Source organism: Piliocolobus tephrosceles, chromosome 1 (assembly GCF_002776525.5).
Source record: "Piliocolobus tephrosceles isolate RC106 chromosome 1, ASM277652v3, whole genome shotgun sequence".
Lineage (NCBI taxonomy): Eukaryota > Metazoa > Chordata > Mammalia > Primates > Cercopithecidae > Piliocolobus > Piliocolobus tephrosceles.
This window is the reverse complement of record NC_045434.1, coordinates 196672815-196691887: the sequence shown is the minus strand read 5'-3', so window position 1 is coordinate 196691887 and position 19073 is coordinate 196672815. Positions and strand designations below refer to the sequence as shown.

Genomic DNA, 19073 nt, shown 5'->3' with positions numbered 1-19073 from the left:
CCAAAGTGCTGGGATTACAAGCATGAGCCACTGCACCTGCCCAGCCTTATTCTGCCTCTTGTTGATGATTCTCAGTGAACCTTCAGTGAGCACGGGGAAGTCCCTATAACCTGCAACTAAAGTATTTAAACTTTGCCTCAGGCTCTGTTTTCTGGAGAACCAGAGGAACAACATGCTGAACCTGTTCTTTTTTTTTTTTTCTTTGAGATGGAGTCTCACTCTGTCCACCAGGCTGGAGTGCAGTGGCGCGATCTCGGCTCACTGCAAGCTCCGCCTCCTGGGTTCACACCATTCTCCTGCCTCAGCCTCCCTAGTAGCTGGGACTACAGGCACCCGCCACCAAACCCGGCTAATTTTTTGTATTTTTAGTAGAGACGGGGTTTCACCGTGGTCTCGATCTCCTGACCTTGTGATCCGCCCACCTCGGCCTCCCAAAGTGCTGGGATTACAGGCGTGAGCCACCGCACCCGGCCTTGAACCTGTTCTTGAAGGACCAGCTCAGGGCTGGCTTTCCATGGAGTCCACATTGGGAAATGGTGGTGTCAAGAACTCCTTTACTGGGACCTAAGCCTAGCCCTGCCATTGCCTCCTACCGGTGGTCCTTTTCATTTACACCCAACCCTCATCTCCAGGAAAAAAAGCTGAATGAAACCCCAGCTCCTTTGAAGAACAGGAAGAGAGCATTGTGCATTTATTAAAACAACATACAACACAAACTCAGTTACCACCCCATATGTCTGGGCTAGGCACTGAAATACAGCACATCGTCCCTGTGAGTGCTACCCCGTCCTCCTGCTCAGGAAAGGAAGTGGGCAGCTATATCACCCTGGCTTCCTTCCCCTCTTTCTGACAATCGCAGGTCACCCAATGACCAGGCATTATTATACAAAAGTTCCTTTACAAAAAGCACCAAATTGGCATACATATACAAGTATATACAAAAATCACATTTTAAAATGTACAAAATATTCCATTTTGCACCAATGTAGAAAAGTGTCCTGTGTGATTGTTTCAAGCACATTTTCCATTCTGGTTCAGTGTCTACTGGATGCAACAGTGAGGGTCCTACCCTAGTCCCTGCTCTCTGAGCAGAGAGAAGACATACCTCCCCATTGCCCCTCCAGGGGCCCCGACCCCTCCCACCTGAGCCTGTCACCAAGGCCGCCGGGCCCCTCCCCACCCTCTCCAGTCTCTCTGCATCTGGGGGGTCTCTCATTCATCCAGCTCCTTACTGGTGTCCTGAAATGAAGAAAAAGACACAGAGGCACGTGGTGAGACACGGACTCAGGAGGATCCAAGGCTTACCAAGCTATTGTTTATACAAACAGGAGTTTGAATAAAACATCAAATTCCAATTCCTCCTGGTCTCTTCCTTTTAAAACCAAAATAGAATTTAGCTGCCCAAACATTATGGATTGTACATCAGTACAGAACTCCAAAAGACTACCCTATAGTTTTCAACTGGATTGGAATTTAGTTTCAGTACCTGTGGTTTGAAAAATAACATTTGAGCCAGGCGCGATGGCTCAAGCCTGTAATCCCAGCACTTTGGGAGGCCGAGACGGGCGGATCATGAGGTCAGGAGATCGAGACCATCCTGGCTAACACGGTGAAACCCCGTCTCTACTAAAAACTACAAAAAACTAGCCGGGCGAAGTGGCGGCGCCTGTAGTCCCAGCTACCCGGGAGGCTGAGGCAGGAGAATGGCGTGAACCCGGGAGGCGGAGCTTGCAGTGAGCTGAGATCCGGCCACAGCACTCCAGCCTGGGTGACAGACCGAGACTCCGTCTCAAAAAAACAAAAAAAAACATTTGCAAGCATGTGCTTATTAGCAAACATCCTTCCTATGCACCAGATACTGTGCTAAATGATTATCTTATTTACTCCCAACTACAACCTTTTGATGTCAGTACTGTTATGCCCCTGTACACAGATGAGTAGCCCAAGACTCAGAGAAATTGTGAGCTGCTGCAATTCAGAACCCAGGCTTCTAATCAAACTCTGCCAGGCTGGCAAACTCAGATACCTACAAGGGGCTAGCAGAAAACATGAATGAATGAAGCAAGCGGGATTGATGGTGGTGGGGCTGAGCAAACTGGCAAGGGCATGTCCCATTTTCTTTTCTCTTCTTTTTTTTTTTTTTTTTCTTTTGAGACAGAGTTTCACTGTTTCACCCAGGCTGGAGTGAAGTGGTGTGATCTCTGCTCACTGCAAGCTCTGCCCCCCGGGGTTCAAGCGATTCTCCTGCCTCAGGCTCCCAAGTAGCTGGGATTACAGGTGCCCGTCACCATGCCTGGCTAATTTTTGCATTTTTAGTAGTGACGGGGTTTCACCATGTTGGCCAGGCTGGTGTCAAACTCCTGACCTCAGGTAATCCGCCCGGCTCGGCCTCCCAAAGTGCTAGGATTACAGGTGTGAGCCACCGCGCCAGCATGTCCCCTTTAAAGGGGAGAGCCACTGCCCAGAGCCAGCACTCTGGAACTACAGGGAAGTTCAAGTCCAGCATTGTTTACTTTTTCTAAACTTTCATAAGAAGGTGAAAATGCAGATTCTTAGTTGAAATCTCCTTTTTCTTAAAAAAAAAAAAAACCTAATTTAAAAAATGTTAGCAATTAATTTTTTCTTTTTAAGAGACAGCGTAGTGTCCTTCTCTGGTGCCCAGGCAGGAGTGCAGTGGTGCAGTCATAGCTCACTGCAGCCTCTACCTCCTGGGCTCAAGTGATCCTCCAGTCTCAGCCTTTTGAGTAGCTAGGACTACACTTATGTACCACCACGCCTGGCTAATTTTTAATTTTTTTTTGTAAAGATGAGGACTTGCTGTGTTGACCAAGCTGGACCCAAACTCCAGGTCTCAAGCAATCTTCCCGCCTCAGCCTCCCAAAGTGCTGGGATTATAGGCATGTACCACCACATACAGCCATCAAGTAATTTTTTTTTTTTTTTGAGATGGAGTCTCATTCTTGTCACCCAGGCTGGAGCGCAGTAACACGATCTTGGCTCACTGCCGCCTCCACCTCCCAGGTTCAAGTGATTCTCCTGCCTCAGCCTCCTGAGTAGCTGGGACTACAGGCACCTGCCACCAAATTCGGCTAATTTTTTGTATTTTTAGTAGAGACAGGATTTCATCATGTTGGCCAGGCTGGCCTTGGCCTCCCAAAGTGGTGGGATTACAGGCATGAGCCCCTGTGCCTGGCAAACAAGTACTTTTTTTTTTTTTTTTAATTTAAACACAGTGCTGGCCAAACAATGCACCTCAATGGGCCCAGCCTAGCTCATGAGCCCCCATGTTTTCCCTCTGCTGTGCCATAATGCTTTCATTTAAGCAGATCGTTTAGATGTGAAATGGGAGCATTTTATTATGAATAGTTTGGGGAATTTTTTCTTCTCTAAGGGTAAAGAGAACAGGACTTTACCCTCAATAGGTTTAAAGCACATGCTGGGAACAGGTCTCAGCGTCATTCCCAGTGTCTAACACAGTGCTTTGTATATAGTAGGTACCTCAGGTTGTTGTGGAATGAGTGAAGGAATGAAGGAATGGACGTAGATGAATTTCTTACCTTCCTCCTTCCCTTCTGTGGAGTCTTCCTCTTCCTGATCTTCTTCTTCAATGAATTCTTCCTCTTCCTCATCTGTGACAAAAAACACTTGTGTTAGGATGGGGCCAGTTCCTTGAGGAGTTACTTGAAGAAGAACCAGGCAAGAGAAAGCACCGTCTAAACCCCTTCCTGTGCCCAGTTGGGTCAAACGGCCACACACAGATGGCAGTGGTCTGGCAGGTGATGGGCTTGCCAGACCCACGCTGCACAGAGACCCTGCTCCTGCAATCCCCGCACTCAGTCCCAGGGAGCCGGGCTCAAGACACTTCCCAGGCACAGCAGCTTCTATCACCTGCTCTGCCTGTGACCAGAGAGAGGCTCTGAGGAAGCACACTCTGTGCTTCTGCACATCTCTCAGGCAGGCAGATAAACATCGCCTGGGGAGGAAAAATCCTCCTCGATCCTCAGGGATCAGAGTCCTTGTCTTGAAGGAAGCTACTCAGCCTATGAGATCTGCTTGTTCAGCAGCCTCTGTCCCATTTTCCTCATTCCTTAGCCTGTGGAGGGGAGGGGTGGACATGACGGGGAAGCACTTCTGGAGCCACCTCTGCTCCCTGAAGCTGAGCACCAGAGGGACAGTGACTGAGCTGCAACTCATGTCCCCACTTTTTCATCCAGAGATGTCACCGTCAAGCTTTAACAGGGAACATCTCCCTTCCCCGCTCCTCTCCCAAGCCACCTCCTTAATCTTTTGGGGCCCTGAAGCGGCCACCACAGAGTCAGAACATTTGTCAAGTGTGTCTCCAGGCCAGGCTTGGTCGCTCGCGCTTGTAATCCTAGCACTTTGGGAGGCTGAGGCAGTAGGATCATCTGAGGTCAGGAGTTCAAGACCAGACTGGCCAACATGGTAAAACCCTGTCTCTACTAAAAATACGAAAAGTTAGCCGGGCGTGATGGTGTGCACCTGTAATCCTAGCTACTTGGGAGACTGAGGCAGGAGAATCGCTTGAACCCAGCAGGCGGAGGTTACAGTGAGCCAAGATCACGCCATTGCACTCCAGCCTGGGCTACAAGAGCAAAACTCCCCCCCCAAAAAAAAAAAAAAAGGCCAGGCACAGTAGCTCACGCCTGTAATCCCAGCACTCTGGGAGGCCGAGGCGGGCGGATCATGAGGTCAGGAGATCGAGACCATCCTGGCTAACATGGTGAAACTCCGTCTCTACTAAAAATATAGAAAATCAGCCAGGCGTGGTGGCGGGCGCCTGTAGTCCCAGCTACTAGGGAGGTTGAGGCAGGAGAATGGTGTGAACCCGGGAGGTGGAGCTTGCAGTGAGCCGAGATCATACCACTGCACTCCAGCGTGGGCGACACAGCGAGACTCCATCTCAAAAAAAAAAAAAAAAATCTCCAAAATGACAACCAAAATTCCAGCCAAGTAACTGGGATCAGAATATAACCCAGGGAATTCTGTTGTTTAATCATTATCACAATGACTACTCTTAATGGCAGTTGCTGAGTACTTACTATGTGCCAAGTAGTGTGCTAAGTGTTGAATCTGCACCATCTTATAAAATCCTCACAAGAGTTTCACAAGCCAAATGGCCCTCTAGAATCTGCATGGGCTACTTGCTAGCTGTGTGGCCTTGAACAAGTAGCTTACCCTCTCTGAGCTTTAAGTTCCCTCAACTACAAAATAGAAACGGTAACAGAATCTATCCCATAAAGTTGTGTTAAATGATAAAACTTACGTTAAGAGCTTAGTGCCTAGGACATACAGAATATTCAGTAACTGGTGACTGTTGGTACTCTCTTCATTTTACTTGTGGAGAAACTGAGGCTCAGGGAGACTATGAAGTGGAGGACTTCACAATGTTATGTTCACAACGTATGACCCACTCTTGAATATCTTTTTTTTTTTTTTTTTTAGTTGGAGACAGAGTTTCACTCGTGTTGCCCAGGCTGGAGTGCAATGGCGTGACCTTGGCTCACCACAACCTCTGACTCCCGGATTCAAGCGATTCTCCTGCCTCAGCCTCCCGAGTAGCTGGGATTACAGGCATGCGCCACCCTGCCCAGATAATTTTGTGCTTTTAGCAGAGACGAGGTTTCTCCGTGTTGGTCAGGCTGGTCTGGAACTCCCGACCTCAGGTGATCCACCTGCCTCAGGCTCCAAAGTGCTGGGATTACAGGTGTGAGCCACTATGCCCGGCGGACCCACTCTTGAATGTCTTAGCTTAGGGAAGCTGACAGTGGAGCAGCTCATCTACAGCAGTGGATGTCCCCAAGTCCATTGGTATCTCTGCTTTGGGATGTATTTTGTCCTTACCTATGGGGTATATCTGGAGCTCTGAAAACAGACTTAGCACCAGATACTGAAGGTTTGCAAGAGAGCGACACAGGAGGTGCCAAGAAGCTCTTCTCTTTCCCATGCCAGTCCATTTGTAGTTCTTCCTTGTTCCTTCACCCTCCCCCTGTCCCCCAACCTCAGCTGGTCATTGGAGCACAATCTCTCAGACCAAGGCAACAGTCGGCAATGTAGGATCTGCCCTCTCCTTCTCTGTTGCGTTTTAGCTGTGTTTCCCTTTTAGCTGTGCGACCTTCAGCAAATTAACATTTTTGCTTCCATTCAGTTTCTTCATTTCCCTTATTATTTTCACCCTTATTATTGTTATGATTGCATTGTTACAATTATTATAGGCACTTTATGGAAGGTAATTATAAACAGAAATGAAAACATGATGTTGATAAATTAAGGTGCCTGAGTATCATAGGTGATAGCATTAAGAAGCTGAAGCTGGCCGGGCGCGGTGGCTCACGCCTGTAATCCCAGCACTTTCGGAGGCCGAGGCTGGTGAATCACGAGGTGAGGAGATCAAGACCATCCTGGCTACCGTGAAACCCTGTCTCTACTAAAAATACAAAAAAAAATTAGCCGGGTGTGGTGGCGGGCGCCTGTAGTCCCAGCTATTTGGGAGGCTGAGGCGGGAGAATGGTGTAAACTCGGGAGGTGGGGCTTGCAGTGAGCCGGGATTGTGCCACTGTACTCCCGCCTGGGTGGGGGGACAGAGCAATACTTAAAAAAAAAAAAAAAGAAGAAGAAGAGGCTGAAGCTAAGACTACCTTTAGGCAATAACTGGTGTATCTTTAGGACTCTACAGGACCTTTCTGCATCAATATCTGATTTTTTGCAACAGCACCATGAGTTGGTCATTATCAGAGGGCTCACTTCTAACCTGATTTTTTAAATTAGAAAATAAAACTCAGGCAGAAGGGGGGCTTACCAAAGGTCACACAGATAATAAACAAATGGCAGGCCCAGGATTTAAACTCAGGACTGTCTGATTCCAGAGGCCATATTATTTCTACTGCCCCAAGAGGCCTCCCTGCCATGGATCCATTATGTAATTTATGAAGCAGGAATTCTGCACCAAGCACTGTGCTAGGCTCTGGGCTCATCTAGAAGGTGACTATATGATTTTTTTTTTTTTTTTTTTTTTGAGACGGAGTCTGGCTGGCTCTGTTGCCCAGGCTGGAGTGCAGTGGCACGATCTTGGCTCGCTGCAACCACTACCTCCTGGATTCAACCGATTCTCCTTCCTCAGCTTCCCAAGTAGCTGGAATTACAGGCATGTGCCACCACGTCCAGCTAATTTTTGTATTTTTAGTAGAGACAAGGTTTCACTGTGTTGGTCAGGCTTGTCTCAAACTCCTGACCTCAAATGATCTGCCCACCTTGGCCTCCCAAAGTGCTGGGATTACAGGCATGAGCCACCACAGCCGGCTAGAAGTTGGCTATATGAATTTGATTGATACCTGGGGATCTTTATTAGTGTATCTGCCTCCCCATGGGGCTCAGTGGGAGGGATGCTGGTTTCCAGGGACCAGGCAGGTAAATAGACACGTGGCACCACCACCTCCTTTACCTGTTCCAAAGTCGATGGCTCTCAGGGCATCTGCTATGTGCTCTAAATTCAAAGTAAAGAAGTCCATGTTCTCAAAGCCCTGCTCTGTCTTCCCCAGCTGGCAGCCCTTGGAAGCTTCCACAATGCTGTGGGGGAGACAGAGAGAGAGGCAGGATGAGATCTCTGGGGCTCAGTGCAGGAAGGAGAGGGCACATGCCTTGCCCACGCCCAGGACTTCTACCCAGAGGCTCCCCTGGAGGGATGGAGTATTTCCTCTCCAATCTTAAGCACAATGAGTGGTCCAAAAAGTCAGGGATGCAAAGGGTCAGGGAAGTCAGCCTAGAGTTGACCCTCCCAGCAGACCTAATGCCCAGGAGGAGGCTTCCTGGACAGAGGTCCTGGTGGGAACTAGGGGCCTGGATCATCTCCTCTGGGGAGACACTGACCTTTTGATGAGTTGCTTGGCAGTCTGCAGGGGAAGACAGAACAAAGGATTAGGATCGCAGAAGAGGTAACCCGAGGAAATCAGCAAAACCAGTGACTGGACATTTGGTGCCATTCCCTAGCACAGTTGTGACCTGCTTCCCACCTCAAACTGAGCAGAATTTGGAACTTTTCCCTCTGTCTATGGTCTGTACAGGTCTTGGTCATCACCCTAGGACCCACTGTCTTGACAGGAAGCTTGGATTCTAGGGGATCAATCCAAAAACTCCTAAACCCTGAACTCCCCAATCCTAACCACCTTTTCATACCCAATGTCTAGCACAAAGCCTGGCCCACAGTAGAAGCCCAGAACATTTTTATTGAACTAAACCATGAAGTCTTATAACTGAGCCTTTTCTGTCCTCCCCAACAAGCTCTTTGAGGGCAGGGCTGTGTCTGGTTTATCTCCTTGTCTTCCACCTCAGTGCCTGGCCTACAGTAGGGGCTCAATTAATAGTCCGTAGATGGGACACTGTATTTTGCAGCTTACAAAGTCATTTCATAAACATCCTCCTATTTGATCATCATAAAATCAGTAAGAGGAAGGTGGGGTTGTTAAATGCCCATTTGACAGATGAGGAAACTGAGGCTCACAGAGGTCTAAATGGCTTTTCCAAGGGCCCATGGGTGGTCAGTGGAGAAGCATAACTGGAACCTTAGAGCTGTCGAGTTGAACTGACCCCACCCAGACCCTTCTAGTCCTGCTCACCAGGAGGAAGGTGGCTCCCCCAGGCTCATCCAGGGACTGGATGGCTGTCTCCACCAGCTTTGTGGACTTGTCCAGCTGCTCCTGGTACTGCTGGATGAGGGCCTCGATGAAGCTGAGCTTTTCCTCCTGCTCCTGCGTGATCCGCTGCAGCAACTCACTTTTCTTCTCATCCAGGATGGCATACAGCGTGTCAAACTTCTGGCTCAGCTCTTCCTTTACCTGGTGACTGTTCTCCTGAGGACGGAAGTCTTGTGGTCACATTTTGTAGGGTCCTTACTCCCTGTCTGCTACACTCCCTCCCTGGTACAGTAGCAAGGAATCTAAAGCTAGAACAGATCTCACTACATACATCCCCACACTACAGAAGATGAAACAAAGGCTTAACGAGAAGAAAACACTCGCGGCCGGGCGCGGTGGCTCAAGCCTGTAATCCCAGCACTTTGGGAGGCCAAGACGGGTGGATCACAAGGTCAGGAGATCGAGACCATCCTGCCTAACACGGTGAAACCCCGTCTCTACTAAAAAATACAAAAAAAAAAAAACTAGCCGGGCGAGGTGGCGGGCGCCTGTAGTCCCAGCTACTCGGGAGGCTGAGGCAGGAGAATGGCGTAAACCTGGGAGGTGGAGCTTGCAGTGAGCTGAGATCCGGCCACAGCACTCCAGCCTGGGCGACAGAGCAAGACTCCGTCTCAAAAAAAAAAAAAAAAAGAAGAAAACACTCATCTGCTCATCTGGCCTCACAGCTACTTAGTATACCAGTGATATTTGGAGGCTGATGCCTTGAAAAACAGCTAGCCCCTTCTTCCAAAATAGAGGCTCTAGGGCCACATGACACAACATATTCTTCCTTGTTCCTGCACCCTCCCCCTGTCCCCCAACCTCAGCTGGTCATTGGAGCATCACTTTTCAGACCAATGCAACAGTCACCAACGTGGGATCTGCCCTCTCTTTCTCTTTTTTTTTTTTTTTTTTTGGTGATGGAGTCTTGCTCTGTCACCCAGGCTGGAGTGCAGTGGTGCAATCTTGGCTCACTGCAACCTCCACCTCCCAGGTTCAAGCGATTCTCCTGCCTCGGCCTTCTGAGTAGCTGAGATTACAGGTGCACCACCATGCCCGGCTAATCTTTGTATTTTTTAGTAGAGATGGGGTTTCACCATGTTGGCCAGGATGGTCTCGATCTCCTGACCTCATGGTCCGCCCACCTTGGCCTCCCAAAGTGCTGGGATTACAGGCAGGAGCCACTGCGCCCAGCTCTCTGTTGCCTTTTAGCTGTGTTTCCCTTTTAGCTTTGTGACCTTCAGCAAATTAATGTATTTGCTTCCATTCAGTTTCCTGGGCCTCCCATGTCTCAGATCACACTCTTCCCTCCCTTTCAAGACCAAGACTGGATTCAGGAAGCTCTGCATCATTTGGTTCTAGGAGAGGTGGAAAAATAGCTCCTTTCCTAGCACCCTCCTCAACTGACGCTCCCTTCTATGTTCTTTTCTGTAAAATGGGTGTGACAATAGCATCTCATCAGACCCGGGAGCCTCTCATGGGTAATTACAATATTCCCCTCCTTCCTACCCTTCGCCCGACTCTTCATCCACTAGCAATTATGACGACCCCTTCCCCTCATCTCACCTCTAGGTCCCTACCCCAAGTGAACATGGAAAATCATGGAAGCTTTTTTCAGGGATAGAAAAGTTCCATTCTGCCCTCAACAGTCTCACTACTCAAAGTGTGGTCCGTGGGCCCAGCAGCTTGGGCAAATCCTGGGAACTGGCTAGACATGCAGCTCTTATGCCTCATTCCAAACTGACTGAATCAGAACCTGAATTTCAACATGATCCCAGGGTGATTTTCATGCACTTTAAAGTTTGGGAAGTGTTGGTCTATAGAAAAGAACTGTCCTCTGAAAACTATTTGTGCTGAATAAATACTGAGAACTACTGATGGGACACTCCCTGAGTTCAGGGACCATGTCTGTCTGGTTCATTCCTCCATCCCCCACATCTCGCGTGGGGCCGGACACACAGCTGTGCTTCAGAAGCATTTGTTGAGAGAGTGAGTGAATGGATTAGTCCCTCCCTTGCCATTCCTGCTTGACTCCCCAGGCTCCAGGCCCCAACCTTTAGCCACAACCCATGGTGAGCCTTCCCCAGAGACCAGGCTGCCCCGGAAAGCTTCAAACCCCCAGGTAGAACTATTCTGTCCCCTCACCTTGGTCACTCGACAGGAGTCCTCCAGCTGAGTGATGATGGTCTGCACACGGTCATTCCCCGCCACCAGCATGGAGATACAGTTATTCAGTTCAGTCTAGATGGGGGTGTGGGGGTCAGGAGGGGAGAGATACAAATAGCCTCAAGGCCTACCCACCGTGGCCTGGCAGCAACATGGCTCCCTCCCTCCCCTCTGTGCTAGAAAGAGCCTGCAGTAGGGATCTGGCCCCTCTTTCCGGTACTGCTCAGCTTCAGAGCAGAGGATATTAGAAAGATACTGCACCCCTTATTTTACAGATGAGGCCAACAGCAGGCAAGTGAGCTGCCCAAAACACACAGCAAGGAACTGACAGAGGAGGGGCTTGTTTCTAAGAAAGGAGGGAAAAAAAAAAGAAATAGAGTTGGAGACGTCTAGAAGACAGAGACCTAGAGAAGAGTACGGAGTGGGGAAGAGAGAGTAAGGAAAGGGGGTGGCTACTGCTTACTGCATGAACAGGGTGGCAGGCCCCCACAGGCCCAGGGCCCCAGGGAGAAGGCTCTAAGCTGCCTCCTGCTGCTGGGGAATGTGATGTCTAGGAGAAGAGGTGAGAGGCACAGGAAGAGGTGTCTGGGGGATGGAGAAGCCGTGGCCCGAGAGGACCCCAGTGGCCTGGCTGGGGCGTCTGACCGCTCCCCTCTGGCCACAGCCAGGTGCTCTCGAGTGGCTCTAAGTATAACCATGAGCTCAGCTTCCTCCCCCAAGGAAGGCCAGGGCTGCTGTCCCTGTGGCCTGGGAAGTCCCTCCAGAGGGACTATTCCTGAAAGGCCGGATCAGCAGATCTACAGGGATCAAATCTGCCTCCTGAATCATCAGGCCGTGCCCAGCAGGCCCAGGCTGGGGGTAAAAGTGGCTGGAGCCAGTACCTTTTGTCCCTGGAAGACACTCTGCAATGGGGCCACCTCGCAGGCCTTGTGGACCCCAAACACCTTGCACATGGAGCAGGTGGGCACCTCACACGTGAGACAGTAGATGTTGATTTTCTCATCTTCGTGCTCCTTGCACATGGGGTGACTGCCCTTCTGCAGCGGCCGACTGCAGTGGAGAACAGTCACAAGTCATGGGGGTCCTGTGTCCTGCACCCCCCTCCCCAGCTCCAACGCACAGTCGCAGTTACTGGGGAGGCTGAGACGGGCGGATTGCTCAGCCCAGGAGTTCAAGGCTGCAGTGTGTCTGTGAATCTCCAGATTTATGCCCTGGGCTCTCAGTGTTTGGTTGCCCTAAAATCTTTTCATCCTCTGGGGATCAAGGACTTGGGAAGCCAATGACACCAAATCTGTCCCCACATCCTAAGATGGAGTTAGCCTGAGGCTCTGCCACTGCAAAGGACACAGAAAGGGCCATAGAATTCCAGAAAAACATCCTGGAGATGTTTTAGAGAAGAAGAAACTGGGCTCCAGTAAAGTGAATTGACTTGTGCAAGGTCATACAGCAAGTAAGGGCAGAGGAGGCTAGAGTTCAATTGCTCTAATTATAGTCACTTTAGCTTTGGTTACTGCAGACTGGGCTCTGAGCTAAGAAATTCATACTGATTGCCTCATTTAATTCTATATTTAATCCACCAGACTGTAACCTCCATCAAGGTAGGGAAACTTGCTTGTTTTCTTCACCCCTGAGCCTACACTGTACAGTGCCTGGCATAGAGGAGGTGGTAATTAAACAAAGGTAGAAAGAATAAATCAATAAGGCTGGGCGCAGTGTCTCACGTCTGTAATCCCAGCACTTTGGGAGGCTGAGGTGGGAGGATCACCTGAGGTCAGGAGTTTGAGACCGGTCTGACCAATATGATGAACTGTGTCTCTACTAAAAATACAAAAAATTAACTGGGCATGGTGGCGTGCACCTGTAATACCAGCTACTCGGGAGGCTGAGGCATGAGAATCACTTGAACCCAGGAGGCAGAAGTTGCGGTGAGCTGAGATCGCACCATTGCACTCCAGCCTGGGCAACAAGAGCAAAACTCTGTCTCAAAGGAAAAAAAAGAAAGAATAAATCAATAACTAGCATAGGAGTCAATAATATTCACCATCTTGAATTTCTTAAGATTCTCCATTTAAAAAAAATTGTTTTAAAAGAACATTCACCACAGAGTCAGTCATACCCTCTCTTTCTCTTAGCTTCATCACTTTCTAGCTGTGAGGCCTTGAATAAACCTCCAACACTCTCTGAGTCATGAGGTTGCCCCTGAGGCTCAGAGAAGGAGCAGTGTGTATGCCCCATGTCATGGTGACTGGTGAGTGGGTAGCCCAGGGCTGTCCAACAGCCCAGCACAAGCCTGACTTCTAGTCCAGAGATTCTTCCAAAGGCCCAAGTGTCTTCCTTTATTTTCTCCTATAACATATATGCTTAGAACTACCTTTCTTCCTTGAGACCTCCAACCTGTTATTTGTGCTTCTCTTGGGACATCAGTCATTCCTAACCTAGATTCACTGGGGCTTGGGGGGGATTTTTTTGTTGTTGTTTTCTTTTGATTTTTTGCCCAGGCTGGAATGCAGTGGTATGATCTCAGCTCACTGAAACCTCCTCCTCCCGGATTCAAGCAATTCTCACACCTCAGCCTCCTGAGTAGCTGAGATTACAGATGTTTACCACCATGCCCAGCTAATTTTTGTATTTTTAGTAAAGATGGGATTTTACCATGTTGGCCAGGCTAGTCTTGAACTCCTAGCCTCACGTGATCCTTCCACTTTAGCCTCCCAAAGTGCTGGGATTACAGGCGTGATCCCCTGCACTCAGCTTTTTTTTTTCTTTTCTTTACTTTTTTTTTTTTAATTTGAGACAGGGTCTCACCGTATTGTCCAGGCTGGAGTGCAGCAGCAATTCACAGACACACTGCAGCCTTGAACTCCTGGGCTGAGCAATCCTCCTGCCTCAGCCTCCCTAGTAGCTGCAACTGGTGCATACCACCATGCCTGGTGTAGATTCGATTTTTTTAGTCTTCTGTCTTCAGCTAGACTATACACTCATTGAGAGCCAACACTACCTTTGATTCCCAGCCCCGAACAGAACAGGCATCTTGCAAATGTCAAATGGTGACTGTCCCCATCAGTGTCAATGCCTCACCTCCAAACAGCCTTACATGACTGATCTCACACTGGGCTCTATTGTCCTCTTAAGTTCTTAAATAAACCCCTTGCCAGGCTTGTCTTTTTGCATCTTTTACCCCAGGGTCCTTATGCTGGCAGGAGTCTGCCATTGCCACCTGCCTCCATCCCCTTATAAAGGGATGGCAGGGAATGCAGAGGTGAGGCAAGAGCCTGAGGGTCTGGTTCCTCCCAGATGCCCACCCTCTCAAGCTTAGACTTTGGCGTCGGGGTTCATATCCAGATTGTTCTCCCACATTCGTTTTTGTGATTCTGGACAAGTGATTTCACTCTCTTGCCTGGGATTCCTCCCAGAGCTACTGCAATCATGGTAGAAATTGTCTGTAATGAATGTGGAGTGCCCAGCACAGAGCAGACCCTCAATAGAGGGCAGCTGTCGTTGCCATTCAACTATGCGGAAAGGCCTCAAAGGTTCACACACAACACGCTCTTCATAAGTCGGCACTGGGTGGGCTAACATTGGTGTGGAATTGATTTTATTATTCCTGATGATCAACAATATGTTTGCATTTTGTAGTGTTGCGCTCCAGCAACATGAGAGGCAATCTAGCGCAGTAATTAAGAATATTCACTGGCCGGCTGGGCACGGTGGCCCATGCCTGTAATGCCAGCACTTTGGGAGGCCAAGGCGGGTGGATCACCTGAGGTCAGAAGTTCAAGACCAGCCTGGCCAACGTGGCGAAATCCTGTCTCTACAAAAAATACAAAAATTAGCTGGGTATGGTGGTGCATGTCTGTAATCCCAGTACTTTGGGAGGCCAAGGGGGGCAGATCACCTGAGGTCAGGAGTTTGAGACCAGCCTGGCCAACATGGTGAAACCCTGTCTCTACTAAAAAACAAAACTTAGTTGGGCACGTTGTCACGTGCCTGAAGTCCCTGCTGCACGGGAAGCTGAGGCAGGGGAATCGCTTGACCCCAGGAGGCAGAGATTGCAGTGAGCCAAGATCGCACCACTGCTCTCTAGCCTAGGTGACAGAGCAAGACTCTGCCTCAAAAAAAAAAGAAAAGAAAAGAAAAGAAAATTCTCACACCCTCTCTTTCTTAGCTCTACCACTTGCTAGCTGTGTGGTCTTGGACAAATCTCTTGTCCTCTCTGAGCTTCAATTTCCTCATGGTAAAATGGAGACGGGAATGCCTTCCCAGGTTACTATAAGAAATAGATAGGGAAAATGCCTGAAAGTACTTCGTACAGCGCCTGCACACAGTAGGTACCCAATAAATAGTTGATACATTAACCATTTTCCATTAATATCTTATTTGACAGCCACAATAACAGATCTTACTGTTTCTGTTTGCAGACAGAGGAAATGAAACCCTAAAGGCTTACCCAAGATGATACAGTACATCAGTCACAGAGGCTGACTAGCAAGCACAGTTCCTCAGGCCAGGGTTTTTTCACCTGAGATCTGGTCTGTCATCTTCCTTTGGACTGGGCAGTGCCTGCAGGCAGATGCTTGGTGAAGGTTTTAGACCTTAAAGGCTGTGGGGTCAGCACTCCTGGAGTCTTACCAGGATGTCCTGGTTTGTAAAGATCTTTCCTGTAGCTGTGTCTCTCCCAAATTTTTGTGGTGTGTGTGTGTGTGTGTGTGTATGTGTATGTGTGTGTGTATGTATGTGTGTTTAAATGGAGTCTCACTCTGTCACCCAGGCTGGAGTGCAGTGGCACGATCTCTGCTCACTGCAACCTCTATCTCCCTGGTTCAAGCAATTCTCCTGCCTCAGCCTCCTAAGTAGCTGGGATGACAGGCATGCGCCACCATGCCCGGCTAATTTTTGTATTTTTAGTAGAGATGGGGTTTCACCAGGTTGGCCAGGCTCGTCTCCAACTCCTGACCTCAAGTGATCCACCCACCTTGGCCTTCCAAAGTGCTGGGGTTACAGGCATGAGCCACCGCGCCTGGCCTCCCAGTTTTTTTGTCTGTTTGTCTGAGGCATAGTCTCACTCTGTCACCCAGGCTGGAGTGCAGTAGCACGATCATGGCTGTGCAACCTTGACCTCCCTGGCTCAACAATTCTCCTGAAGAGCTGGGACTGCAGGCATGCCCCACCACGCCCAGCTAGTTTTTAACCTTTGTAGAAACAGGGTCTCACTATGATGCCCTGACTGGTCTTGAACTCCTGGCCTCGAACAATCATCCCACCTTGGCCTCCTAGAGTGTTGGGATTATGAGCGTGAGCCACCACGCCCGGCCCTCTCTCCCCAGTTTAAGGCCAACCCTGCACAACCTGCACCACTCACACATTCTGCCTCTGAATGAGCTGCTATTTTATTAGCAGGGAGACTCAGAGCTAGATCGACTGGGCCAGCTCCCAGCTCTTTCACTTTCCAGCTGGAAAACCTTAGCTAATTGACTTCACCTCTTGGGCCTCAGTTTCCTCACCTGTGAAATGAGGATAATAGGCCGGGCGCGGTGGCTCAAGCCTGTAATCCCAGCACTTTGGGAGGCCGAGACGGGTGGATCACGAGATCAGGAGATCGAGACCATCCTGGCTAACACGGTGAAACCCTGTCTCTACTAAAAATACAAAAACTAGCCGGGCGAGGTGGCGGGCGCCCGTAGTCCCAGCTACTCGGGAGGCTGAGGCAGGAGAATGGCGTAAACCCGGGAGGCGGAGCTTGCAGTGAGCTGAGACCCGGCCACTGCACTCCAGTCCGGGCGACAGAGCGAGACTCCGCCTCAAAAAAAAAAAAAAGAAATGAGGATAATAAAGTCATGCCTGTTTCATAGAGTTATTGGAAGGTACTAAGATGAAGCATTCCCAGTGACTGACAGTTCCTCATGGCACACAGGAAGGTAGCTGTTGCTATCCTTATAGACAACCTAGCTGTTTCTCACTGGGCGTTTTCTCTGCTGACTAGAGCCACTTAGCTGGCCCCAGGGCCTTGCTCTCCCTCTCACATCTCATCTTTCCCCCAGTCTCTGTCTTGGTATCACCTGGAAGGGCAGCGTAATGTCTGGACCCCTTCCCATCCGCTGAGTGATCCTGAGAGCCGAGTTGGGGTGTATGGGTCTCCAATCCTGTCTCTGAACTGGCTCGTGTAGCTAGTCCAGCTAGAGGCCTGGATCCTGAGCAGATGAAGGAGGGGGAAGGAGCTTGGGGGAGCTGGGCACAGCATGGCTGAGAAGGAGGATGGGCCCCCAGCAGGCATGAGAACCGACCTGGAGCACTCCTGTTTGTAGATGTCAATGATGTTCTCCACCAGCAGGTTCCTCTGCAGGCCGTACACTCCGTGACGATCCATGATCACCTCGTGGCGGCAGGTGGGGCAGCGGAAACGGCCTCCAGACATGGATACTGAGCTGCCCCGGCCAGTCCAGTAGGGATTTGCAGCCTGCAGGTGGCAAAGGTCAAGGTGAGGCCTGGGCTCCCTCCTCAGCCCTTCCCTTTTCTAATCTCCTCTTATCCTTTCCTCTGCCTGTCCCAACCACCCCAGTCAAACCTAATGACCTGGAGCTCTGCAGGCTGCGATGAGAACCAGTCCTCACACACAGAGCACCTGAGACGCAGCTAAGCACTCGTCAGGATGGGGAGGCAGGAGACCTGGGTTCAAGTCATGTTAATTCTCTGAGTGATTTTGGGCAAGCAACCTTATCTCTCTAAGCCTCAGTTTGCCCACTGATGAAATGGGTATTACAATGAGAGCAAGCTCCTAAGGCTGCTACTTTAAAGATAATATCGTGAAAGAACATATCCTAAAGTGTCCCTGGGGAACCTCGCATCCTGCCTCCCAGCCAGGACAGCTACCCGCTTTCTTTCTTGGGGATTTGGAGCCCCTTCTGTCCCCATATTGTAGGGAACAGCCTCGAAAGGGAAAATGCCTCTACTGCCCACTGCCTCCCCGACACCCTCCTCCCAAAGCTCTGGGCCTCTTGCCACCAGGACCTGGCTCCAGCCCCAGGGGTCTGGTTTCTCTCTCCTGTCCCTGCCTTCCCCGCTTATCACTTGAGGCATTTGACTCTTGATTGGAGAGTCAACAGCAGTGCTCAGGGCAGGGGTGGGGGAGCTGTGGGCAGGGTGGGGAGGGGAAACATGCGTCATGGAGAAGAACTGCAACAGCCAGAGCTGCCTCCCATCCCCTCTCAGCCCTGTCTAGAGGCCTCTGCAGGGGTTCACTTCAAAGGGGAAAGAGCCTGTCCCAGTTGGAAGGCTAAGGGAGAAGAAGGGCTTCATTAGGGAAGCTGAGTAGCCACCTGGGACCCCCGGATGAGGCTGCACCCGGCACTGACCTGGAAGATGTCACTGGCACACTTCCGGCACAGGTTGTGCTGGCACGGCAAGATGACCACTGGCTTGGTAAACATCTCCAGGCAGATAGGACAGATCAGCTGCTTCTCCAGGTTCTCCATGGGGTTCCCATCCTGGATCAGGCTCGACTTATAATCCATTCTGTGGGCAGGAGTGAGAGCCGCGCCTAGCTGCCTCCTCTACTGACTTTGCTCTAAGTAGACCTGGGGAGTCTTGCCTTTGTCACGAAACACCAGGTCGGATCCTGTTGGCTTCCTTCTCCTGGTGCCCGAATTCTGTCTTGGTCTGAGGCCCCTCTGATATTTATAGCTAGATCTTGGTCACATGAGCCCCAGGAGGGGACCAGCTGAGCATTCCAATGCCAAGCGGCTGGTGGGGCTTGAGTTTCCTCCAGGCCTGAAAGACTGGCCCTCTCAAATCACATGCAGGGATGAGCAATCGCTGTTCTTCTGGGACGGGGGTCATAAACAAGAACAGCCTGTTCAGATGCAGGCTTAGGGGAAGACTGGGTACCCAGAGCTTCCTCCAGAAATTGGTCTCCCCCCGGCACCAGGCTAGCGGGTCAGGAATAGGACCCAGCAAGTGAGCCACTGGGATTCAAAGGGTTAATAGCCAATGCTATGATGAAAATGTCGAACATTTTTCTGAGTACTAGTGTACATCAGGTAACTAATACACATCACAACGTGACAGATGGATGAGTGATTTGTTTCCCTGCCCTGAGAAACTCACAGCCCAGGAAGGGAGATAGAAAGGATCGTGCAGTGGTGCGATCTCTGCTCACTGCAACCTCTGCCTCCCAGGTTGAAGCCTCCCGACCCCAACCCCCTCCCAGCCCCGCTCAACCCCTCA

General features: G+C 50.1%; 1 protein-coding gene across 2 annotated transcripts; it reads right to left on the bottom strand.

Moving 5' to 3' along the window:
• Positions 1-661: 661 nt before the first annotated feature.
• TRIM63 (tripartite motif containing 63) lies at positions 662-18502 on the bottom strand. Of its 2 annotated transcripts, none has more exons than XM_023219323.2 (9): positions 18203-18502; positions 17135-17307; positions 11735-11903; positions 10833-10928; positions 8631-8864; positions 7885-7907; positions 7460-7584; positions 3558-3629; positions 662-1239 (listed from the first exon to the last, which is right to left on the bottom strand). In XM_023219323.2, exons 1-9 carry the CDS (start codon positions 18359-18361, stop codon positions 1229-1231), a joined length of 1062 nt encoding a protein of 353 aa, XP_023075091.1. In that variant the 5' UTR covers positions 18362-18502; the 3' UTR covers positions 662-1228. The 2 variants fall into 2 exon arrangements, with proteins under 2 accessions (XP_023075091.1, XP_023075092.1); XM_023219324.2 differs by having other exon boundaries at positions 1008-1239; positions 11735-11842; positions 17158-17307; positions 18203-18498.
• Between the last annotated feature and the right edge of the window lie 571 nt (positions 18503-19073).